General features: G+C 38.0%; 1 protein-coding gene across 1 annotated transcript; it reads left to right on the top strand.

Annotated features, from left to right (window-relative positions):
- Positions 1 to 2,929: 2,929 nt before the first annotated feature.
- LOC122910062 (cell surface glycoprotein CD200 receptor 1-like) lies at positions 2,930 to 10,060 on the top strand. Its single transcript, XM_044254804.1, has 6 exons — positions 2,930 to 3,112; positions 4,662 to 4,695; positions 5,563 to 5,877; positions 5,998 to 6,246; positions 8,639 to 8,751; positions 9,992 to 10,060. The coding sequence occupies exons 1-6, from the start codon at positions 2,930 to 2,932 to the stop codon at positions 10,058 to 10,060; spliced, it is 963 nt and encodes a 320-aa protein (XP_044110739.1).
- The last annotated feature ends 1,353 nt before the right edge of the window (positions 10,061 to 11,413 follow it).

Raw genomic sequence — 11,413 nt, 5'->3', positions numbered from 1 at the left:
CCCCCACCCCAACAGAAAGATTTTTAAAAATATTTTAAAAAGTACATTATATGATTTTATGGTTGCTTGTTTTTTCCTGGTTTTAAAATTTTGGAATGTGGCTCACAATTGTGTTGGTTTGAGTCTGAGAACTGGTTTGAGTATAAAAACGTGGTGAAAGATCATCATCTTCCGTTATGGCAACTAACGTAAGTCTTTACACACTGCTGTGGATTGAATGCCAAAATTCATATGTTGGAACCTAATCTCCATGTTATTTGGACGTGGAAGTTTTAGGAAGTAATTAGGTCATAATGGTGAAGTTTCCAGATTAGGACACTTATAAGAAGAGAGCCAGGTGAGCTTTCTTTTTCTCTCTCTCCCTTTGGCCCTCCCATGTGAGAATATAGTGAGAAGGTTGCTGTCTAAAGCCAGGAAGTGGGCTATCACTGGGCAACATATCTGCCACTGCTTTTATTTTTGACTTCCCAGCCTCTAGAACTGTGAGAAAAAATGTTTGTTATCTAAGCCACTCTATGGTTTTTTTGTTGCAGCAGGCAAAACTAAGATACTCATTTACCCTTGATTTGATTATATAGGGCAAACCATACCCATAAATGGCAGGATTTCAGAATTTTGCCTGTTTTTGTGGGGTTGAGAGAAGACGCATAATTCTAAGACTTCCACCCTGAAGGATCCAGGAGGATTGGAGAAAGTGTGCCTCTTGAAGAACAATCTGAGAGACCCCCTAGAATCTCTAGTTGGGCTGACAGGTGAAGATTTTTTCCAAAGCAGCCAATCAGTAAAGACTGGGGAAGGGGTGGAATGACAGCTTCTACAACTGTGAAGACACTAACAGTGTAAATCTTTCAAAAGATCAAGGAAACATGATACCACTCAAGGAACAAAATAAAGCTCCAGTGCCTGATCTCAAAGAAATAGAGATCTCTATGTCTGACAAAGAATTACAAAATAGTCTACTCAAAGAAGCTCAGTGAGCTACAAGAAAACACAGATAGACAATTAAACAAATTCTAGAAAAGAACACATGAACAAAGGGAAAGTTCAAGGAAGAGATAGAAATCATGACAAAGAACCAAACACAAATTCTGGAGCTAAATAATACAATGACTGCACTGAAAAATTCAATAGAGAACTTCAACAACGTATTTGTCAAGTAGAAGAGAGAATTAGTGAACATAAAGACATAACTTGAGGGTGCCTGGGTGGCTCAGTTGGTTGGGCATCTACCTTTGGCTCAGATCATGATCCCAGGATCCTGGGACCAAGTCCTGTGGTGAGCTCCCTGCTCCCTGGGGGAGCCTGCTTCTCCCTCTGCCTCTGCTTCTATCTCCCCACTCTGTCATGCATGAATAAATAAATAAAATGCTAAAAAAGGACATAATTTGAAACCAGCTACTAAGAGATGAAAAGCAAACAAACTAAAGGAATGAAAGTGAGTGAAGAAAGTCTGTAGGTCTTATGAAATACCAACAAACAAAATAACATAGGCATGGGAGCCCCAGATAAACATAAAAGAGAAAAGAGCAGAAAACTAATTTAAAGTAAAACAAGAGACAACTTCCCAGTAGTGCAATGGCAGGGTCATAGGGAAGTTCCATTTTTAATTTCTTGAGGAATCTCCACACTGTTCTCCAAAGAGGCTGCACCAACTTGCATTCCCACCAACAGTGGAAGAGGGTTCCCCTTTCTCCACATCCTCTCCAACACATGTTGTTTCCTGTCTTGCTAATTGAGGGGGAATTGAGGGGGAGAAAAAAAGGGATTGATTTTAAAGAATTGACTCACATGATTACAGAGCCTTGGAAAGTCAAGAATCTGCAGGGAGGGCCAGAGCTAGAGACCCAGAGAGCACAGAAGTTTGGGTCTGAAGGCAATATGCAATAGAACTCACTTTCCCAGGAGGCCACTCTTTTTTCACTAGAGGCCTTTGACTGACTGGACAAAGCCCACTCACATATGGAGGGTAATTTACTTTACTGAAAGTCTACTCATTTAAATATTAATCTTACTTAAAAAATTACTTTCACAGAAACCTCTAGAATATTGTTTAACTGAATACATGGGAACCATGTACAAGCCAGGTTGACACATAAAATTAGCAGTCACAGAAGGAAAAATGGGGTAAAAAGGAATGAACTATTCTTCTCAAACTGGTTCCAAATTTTCCTGAAAGCAATCTCATTTGTGAAGCTGGGTGAGGCCAACCACTGGATTAAACAACTTTAATCCTGGGGATGGCACCTGGAGAAAGCACTACTCAGCCTGGCTCATAATGGGCCAAACCAGTGACTAGGAAAGAAGTGGAAGCAGGGTTACCTTGGAGAAAATGGTGGTCAAGTATACAGCATAGTGTCCAATAAATGGGAAATCACTGATTAAGAAATTATAACGTAATTTTAAGTGTTAACGTGGTTTTTTTCCACTTAAGGATGGGATAACTTCTAATTTTCATTTTGCAATGCTTTTTATGGAATTAGTTACAGTTAACTGATGTTCTATCATGATATGTGTAAGATTTGTGGATACATACTGGCTTGTACTCCTTTTAAGCACCTAAAATTGATTTTTTTACTTTTCTCTGAATATTTTCTAGCCTCAACATTCAGTTCATCTGTGAAAGGCAAGCAGAGAAGTCTCACACTTCCTGCAGAAGGTAAAGTGATTTTTAATTTTTTATAGAGACCAGTACAAAAGGGGAGAAGAGTGGAACTTCTTTAGAAATATATCTGATGGGGGCACTTGGATGGCTCAGTGGGTTAAAGCCTTTGCCTTCAGTTCAGGTAATGGTCTCAGGGTCCTGGGATCGAGCCCAGTGTTGGGCTCTTTGCTCGGTGGGGAGTCTCCTTCCCCCTTTCACTCTGCCTGCCTCTCTGCCTAAATGTGATCTCTGTCTGTCAAATAAATAAAATCTTAAAAAAAAAGAAACATGTCTGATGGGCTGGTCAGGAGACCAGCCTTGAGCCCAGTTGAAGAGTGTGGTGAACTGAATGCTGCAATGTGGGGGACCCGGTCCTCCTTCCCCAAAGCAGTTCAATTCCATGTGAAGATTCTGGAGTTCTTTCTATCACGCTCTGTGTCAGGCTTTGTGGGGAACACAGAGATGAACAAGGTGAGCTACACTGCCAGGTCATCCTAAGGGGCTCAGTTTTGTGGGGAGCCCAGAAATAAACACAGATGCCATATAAAGTAGGGGAGATAAGCCCTCACTTCAAGTGTGCTGGGAATGTAGAGGAGGGAGCGTGAGCACCAAGGTTCTGGGAAGGCATCAGGGAGGAAGCAGCATGTGAATTGGCTCTTAAAGGAAGAGGAATATTTTCATAGACAGAAGTGCTGTGCAGGCATCCCAGACTGCAAGGACCAGAGGGAAGACCTAGATATGCAGTTGTGCTTGCTGTTTCCTTTCTCAAGTGTGGGGGTAACAGAGGGGTGATAAGATTGCCAAGGTGAGTCAAAGACATGCCAGTGTTGTCTTCAGGCAGTGAGAGATCTCTGAAGGGTATCAGAGTGGAGGGGATCACCCCTGTGTTACAGAATCCTGGACCCGGCTGCAAGGTAAGGTGAGAGCTGAGGAGAGGAGAGTTTTGAGACAGAGAAGATGGGGGGAGTCTTCTGTAGTAACCCAGGTGTAGTGATGGGGTCTTAAAGTAGGGTATGGCAGTGAGAAGAGAAAGGAAAAGGGATTGTCTGTGTGCAGAAGGCTGCAGGAGACTGGAGGGGAGTCAGAGACACAGGATGCAGCAACGCTGGGACATCGCTGCTGTTCTGGAGCAAATATGAGAATCTACCTGCTACCCCTCTGTGAAGGGGGAGGGGAAGTCACCATAGCTGATCACAGGGCTGTGTGGAGATTATATTTGTTGGACCAGGGCCAACCCATTGAGTGTGGGGGAGGGACTGGGCATTGGCAAATTATCACAACAGGTATGAAAAGAGGAAGAAGAGGATTAGGAAAAGGTGAATAACAGCAATCAGGTAAGAAGTCTCATTGAGAGTGAAGGAGGAATGCTGGAGGGTCACAGAGCAGAGCATGGAGAAAGAGCAGAGACTACGCATGGTGCGCGGGATCCTCACTGATGGAGCGCCTTCACAGGAGACGATGCCCTTGTTAAAATGCACATGTTTGATTGATCAGCTCGTAGGTTCCTTTAAAATAAAAGAGCCAGATCTTGAAAATAAGTATCAGGCAAAATATAAAAGCTGAAGATTGCTCACAAGCTGAAGTGCAAACAGAGAACGCACTCAACCTGCTTCTCACCAGCTTCTTCTCTTTCTGGGTTCATCTTCTGCATCCTGCCCTTGAGCACCTGTGTGCTCACCCACACCCACCTCTAGCTGATCTCCAAGCCCCTGTATTGCTGCTCACCTCTAAGCCTTGACCAAATTGCAGGTTCTGTGTTCATGAAGTAGGGACACACTTGCAATGGGGGAAGGAACATGGATTCAACTGCCTCTCAGGTCTGCTCTAAAATCCATCCCCACTTGCTTTCTATAGCTGTGGGATCTTGATTTGGCTGTGAAATCCAAGGGCTTGAGTCCATCAAAGAAGAGGCAAATGAACCAAAGAGGGAGAAGAGAGACCTCACATGCACAGTTTAGCATTAGGAACTCCATCCACATAACAACTTTGCTCCACCTCAACTGGCTCTGCGCCTATTAAGGTGATGAGCTCGCTGCCATTCACCCGGGTTGTAGGTATGTTGTACCTGATGAACCCTCTTTCAGCAAAGACAATCATGGATGCACTACGAGTGTTTATGGGAGAGATGGAGCTTCTAGATTGGAGAATAATTGTAGATTTCAGAGTTAATTTTTTACATTGAAGATGGGCAAAAGCAGTAACCTTCTTCATTTAATCCTCATAATTAGGTTGAACATAAATAAGGTCTGTAAACAAAGTTCACAGTTGGACTGTTTGGCAGTCCATGAATAGGAAGGAAGGAAGGAAGGTTGGTTTGTTGATTTTACTGACTTTGTGAATCTCCAAATAAAGAGTAGTTTATGAAAGTCCAGTTTGTTCAACCTGAATGTCATCCTATTGTTTTTATTTGTGTTTGTCCAAAGGGGTACCCTTTGGTAGAGGCATTTCATTCTGATACTACTGATTTATTGTCTCTGATCAAAACTTAGGAGGAGAAAAGAACATCACCAAATTTTCCACTTTCTGTGGAAGGAGCATGAGTTATAAGATAAGTCTAATAGCTTCTTAGACTGAAGGATTAGATGTAGATGACTTTGTCCTTTAATTTGTATTGTGTTTTCTTGTTTGTTTTCAGTAAAACTCCTGAGGCAATTTTAAGCCTTTTAAATATTTTTCACACATATAATAAATGTAGCTTATCTAATAATACAAATATAGGAGAAAAACAAGTTCATCTTTGGATTAGGTTATACACATTTTGTACATGTTTAATTTTTTTACGTAATCATAGTATTTTGGAATAGGATGACCAGCAAAGTCATATGTTAGTACACGTTATGCAATATGTAGTAGAAAATGTAGCACTTGAAGTGTTTTTAATCAAGCTTTTCTTTCATCATTCTCCTTGTGTGTGTGTCCAGCTAACTCTTCTCTGTCCGTATCTGTGGATACAAAGGCTGTGCTCCCTTGTCCTCCTGACAACCCCACAGCTTTGGTGGTAACATGGACAATAAGCCCCAGAGACCAGCCTCCCTGCACTAGAGCCCACAGGAGAGACAACAATGAGACCAGTGAAAGAAACTGTACTGATGCGAGAATATCCTGGGAGTCTAGACCTGATCAGAATCCTGCCCTTCAGATTGACCCCGTGGCCATCACTCATGATGGATGTTACAGGTGTGAAGTGGCTGCAGCTGATGGGCTTTTTGGTCATACATATTACCTCCGAGTGTTAGGTAAGGAACATGACATATTGTGCTACGTCACATAACCAGATCTGGGTTTGAATCAAATGTGTCTCTGTATTCCATACCCCATGTGTTAAGCCTGAAGCATTTTCCCCTGCGTCTCTGCAGTACCCCCCAAGGTGACCCTGTTTCGAGGCATCAATGGAACTGTTGTGTGCAGGGCAGCTGCAGGGAAGCCATCTGCACAGATCTTCTGGACCCCAGAGGGAGATTGTGACACTGAGGAAGAACCCCTGGGCAATGGTACAGTGACCGTGGAGAGTAAATGCCACTGGGAGGACCTCCAGGTGTCTAATGTGTCCTGCTCTGTCTCCCATGTGACTGGCAACAAGAGTCTGTTCTTAGAGCTGGAAACAGGTTAGTAATTCCAGTCTTTGCTTGTATGTTCATTCTTTCAGGGAAGTTATAGAAGAACAAAAAGGAGAGTGTGGAGAATTTCACTCTAGCATAGTCTCCCCACACTCTTTCTTATGTCCTTCTCCATCATTAAGAGTTATATCCAGAAGAGTGACACAGAAATTTGTTTTCAAGAAGCCAGATTTTAGAATGAACTTTATTATTTAATAAAGTAAAATGAAAAATAATTTAATAATTTCATATCCGCTGTATACAAGCAGTAAGTTGGCTTGGGTAGTGTAGTTTTAAATTAATACTTATGGATTTAGGAGAAGAATAAATTGTATTTAAAAAAATCTTTGTGCTTTTAGAAGAAGGATCAAGTCACTCATAAGTTTTCTTTACATATTTTTAGTTTGGTGAGATTTCTCCTCTAGGTTTTTCCTAGAATTTCTTGGCTATATTATAATAACCTCTATGATTGATTTAAACTTTACTTTTTAGTTTCCTTAAAAATATATGTACTTATTGTTAATTGTCACTAAGCTCAGTGACAAAATTAGAAAACTCCTATTAATCTTAATTTCCACATGGTCAAATTTATTGGGCAATCCATCAGTTCTATTTCTTTTTTCTTGCAGACTTCCCTTCTTGAGTTTTACATACTCTTGTTCTAATCTGGTCTCGGTAGTCACTAGACCTGCTGCCCAACTATTGTCCTGGGCACTCTCTTTCCCACAGTGCTCTGCTTGATGCCATGTCTGTTTATTCTGAGTTCCTTCTGCCTTCCAGACATTTGCTAGTTTTAATCTCTTTGTTTTATGCATGTAGCATTCCTTTACTCTCTGGTAATCCTTGGCTATCCATTAATTTCAAAGTGAACATTCAAAAATGAACTTATTGGAAGCTATGTCATCTGTGGGTGGTTCTGTCAGCTAGTTAGCCTCAGTAGGCTAAAAGGGTGTAAATGAAAAAAAGTTTTTAAAATATGGGTTCTTCAGTTATCTGAAATTCTTTTCTCTGAGATTATCCAGTTTCTGCAGAAAATAACTCTCCAGTCTATTGTCTTAAAGGAATAAACCTATTAGTGTTATGAGAGCAGGAAATAAGAGGGGAACGTGTGTGTGTGTGTGTGTGTGTGTGTGTGAGACAGAGAGAGAGAGAGAGAGAGAGAGAGAGAGACTGTTCAGAATTCAGACTTTTCTTTAATGTCTCTCTTCAGTCTGGTACTTCCTCTCCACCCTCCATTATATTTGGATCCTTGACTCTGGAATCTTTCCAGTTCACCTTTTCTGGGCAAACTTCCTGTTTCTTGCAGTTTAGGAAGCTGTGGTGACTGGTGACCTGGCTGCTCAGGATTAGGTTGTTTTCCAATTACCCCCTTTACATCTCCCCATTTACTTCTGAATGATGGAGATGAGAAACACCCTGCTATTAACTGAAAAATCTAGTCTGCATGTCTCTCCTATATGAATTCACTATTCATGAATCCTTAAAGCCACAAAAACTTTACTTAGGATGATGTCTTGCTAAACACCCTAGAATTAGAATTAATAAAGCAATTTTATTATAACAGTGATTTGACCTATTAATGAATCAAAATCTTTAAAATAAAATGACAAAAGTGAACTTCATGAACTCTGAGACATCCTTGAACATATATTTTATTTTTCAGTTAGATATATATATAAAATTTATATGATTTGTATTGATATTTATATTTAAATATTCATTTAATATAAAATACATATTTTAAAAGAGATATATATTAGAATTTATATATAATATTTAATTTATTTAAATATATATATATATATATATATATATATATATTAGAATTTAGTTTTCAGGGCAGTTTTTGGATCATAGCAAAATTGAGTGGAAAGTGCAAAGAGTTCCCATATTACCCCTGCCCCAACACACGCACTGTCTCCCCCTCTCTTTACATCCCCCATGCCACACTGGTACATTTATGAGAATTGATGAACCTAAGTTAACACAACATTACCACTCAAAGTTTGTGGTTTACATTATGGTTCACTCTAGGTGTGCATTCTATGAGTTTTAACAAATGTGGAAGTGGCATTTATCCGTCATAGTTTCACACGGAGCAGTTGCACCTTTCTATAAGTTCTTTATGCTCCACTTACTCATCCCTCCCTCCACCCTAACCTCTAGAAACCCCTGATCTTTACACTGTCCTCATAGTTTTGCCTTTTCTAGAATGTCATATACTTGGAAGCATACAGAATGTAGCATTGCTAGATTGGTTTCTTTCACTGAGTGCTATGCATTTAAATTTCCTCCATGTCTTTTCATGGTTTGATAGCTCATTTCTTTTTAGTGTTAAATAATATTTCATTGTCTGGATATACCACAGATTAACCATACACTTTTGTGTCTATGTTTACAGGTGACCAATTATCACTAAACTTAACTATTTTATATATCACCTCCTCTATTTCGGTTGCCTTGGTCATTGCGGGATCCATTTGGCTTTGGAGAATCGGTTGCTGCAGGTATTCAGTAATGCTTTTTCTTCAGTTTTATTGGGCTAGAAGGGGTAAGGTATATGGAATTGATGGGGTAGAATTAATATGCTAACATCAACTCCCCCATAATCAAGAAGCGTGTCCTAAAGGTGTCATATTTGGACTACTCTAAATGACAAGAGGGTTTTACTTGGTTACGTAGACATATAAGCATAGTGAAATAGGACATTTAGGGCAAGATCTTGGTAGAGACATTGTACACTAATCTGTATTTGAGAAAAGAATTACAATAATTCATTTTATGTACCAAAAATGATGTGCCACATTTATTTCATGTATTAGGTTTCTGTTGCATAATTCCACTTCCTTTTCCCATATCCAGAATTATCTTGTTTAGGTGTATTAATTGCAGGCAACATTCTATTTCTTGTAGTCCTTTTCCGACTTATAATGATTTCTATATAAAATAAACCACACATCAATAGTATACTTTTTTGTTTTCCCACTTTTCAAAAATGATGTTTTTTACATTCACTCCAGCTTATTTTTATTTTTGCAGAAAATGCTAATTAAAAAACAAACCACTTCAGATGTTGAGGAGGTAAGATAACATTAAAAAGTATTTTTGCAAACTTTTAAGACACAAAGTCAAAATATAGCCATGAAATTTATAACTTACATCAATGTTAGTATTTTAATTAAAAAGCAAAAATTCTAATTTATAATGCTCACACTCAAGTGTACTTATTTTGTTAATTATATACCATGTACTACTTTTACAAATTCTGAACAATATTGTAATTTCAAGAACTGTATCCTATATAGTACATAATATTTGTCAAATTTGGACTGTAACATTTGGAGAAACTGAATTGGTCTTTTCTCTGCCATGAAACCATCTCCAATCCTTGACTTCCTTTTCTCCATACCATCTTCATTTCCCTCTTGTGCTTCCCTCTCCTGTTCCATTATCTCTTATAACCAGTAACTTACCAAGTCTCTGACCTTCTCCATTGAAATACTTCACATATTACTTCATTTTTCTCCATTCCTACTGTCAAGCAAATGTTATCATCTCACACTGAGACTTAAGTAATCAGTAAATTTTTTGACAAAATAATAGAAAACAGCCTTTCTCTTATATCCATGTAAGCCCAGAGACATAAATATAAGTACTCTTATGAAAACAAAAGCTATGTGTACCTTTGAGAAAAACAGGTAGTTGATGACTTCTGTTCTTTTTTAATTTGATTTGACTTTAAGTTCTTTCTTAGGGTGAAATGCAGTCTTATGTCAGCTATACAGAGAAGAATACTCCACTTAATGATGCTGTGAGCAAGTGAAGAGGAAAGGCTGTGTTTCTACAGTTCTTCATAAGTTACTGGAATCTAACAGCAGGACAAATGAATAAAGATAAAGCACAGCTTCCACTTTGATTTTCTTAGAGTTCTAGGATGGAAAACCTTTTTTGAAATTAGCTTTTCAAAAAAAATCTCAGAATCCCAAAGATTCTGAGAAGACAGACACATTTTAAAGGGTTTTAATTCATATTCTTATAGAACTGAGAAATTTTAGAATGTTAGCTGCTTTTAGCTAGATATTGAAGAATTTATATTCATACAAAGAAAGCAAATGCTCATGATAAAATACTCAAATTTTTCAGTATAGTAGATAATGAAAACTGAGTTTCTTCATGAAAGAACTCTGCAGAAGGAACCATCAACAGCTTTTATATAATCTTCCAGAAAATTTTAGGGTACATATGTCTATACACCCCAGGTATGTATGTACATTTGTGAGTCTATTTACATATATAGCCATATGTCAAGACACGAATGGAAACATACCATGATACTGTTCTGTACTTACTAATAATATGATAAGTCTTAGAGATCTATATCAACACAAGCAAAGCAGTTTTATTCATTTTAATGATTACAAAGATTCCATTGTATGGTTATGTAATAATTAGAAAACCATAGACCTATTGATAGACATTTAGATTATTTGTTTTGCTATTATAAACAATAACACATAGAATGTTTCTTGTGGGTAGATCTCTTTGTATTTATTTGAGTATATTTATAAAAATATTCCTGAGTGGAATTACATGGTCAAAGGGGTGCATTTTTATTTTGACTGATATTTCAAATTGTATCAGTTTTCATTCCCATCAACTGTGTTTGAATGTGCCTTTCCATATACTGTTATTTTATTTTCTGTAATTTGACACTTCTTTTTTTAACAACAAACTAACTAATGTGATGTAACATTATAATAAGAATTGTACCAATAAAACAAGATGAATTATACCAATAAAACCAGATTTATTATTTTCTGTCATGTTTATGAGAAAGAGCAGGACTAAGACAGAGGGAACACAGGAGGAGTTCACTTTCTGAACTTGTTATATTGCTATAGAGGTATTGATACCTACAGCCTAACAGTTTTGCAGATGTGATAAATTGAAATTGTGTGTTTTAACGATGTACATTTTACTGTGAGGTATTTAACAAATAACAGATGTTCATTGACTATATAAGCAGATGAATGAATATGCATTGTAAAGAACTTGGGTATCCATAAAATAAGTTCTCTGTGTTAAGATAATTGTGAAGGGCTGACATGATTTTCTCTCAATTTTTCTGTGGAATACAGTCTTACAAATGTGTATATTAATTGTTTTTAATCTTATG

Source organism: Neovison vison, chromosome 6 (genome assembly GCF_020171115.1).
Source record: "Neovison vison isolate M4711 chromosome 6, ASM_NN_V1, whole genome shotgun sequence".
Classification (NCBI taxonomy): domain Eukaryota; kingdom Metazoa; phylum Chordata; class Mammalia; order Carnivora; family Mustelidae; genus Neogale; species Neogale vison.
Note: the sequence above shows the minus strand (reverse complement) of the source record. Positions and strands in the feature narration are given on the sequence as shown.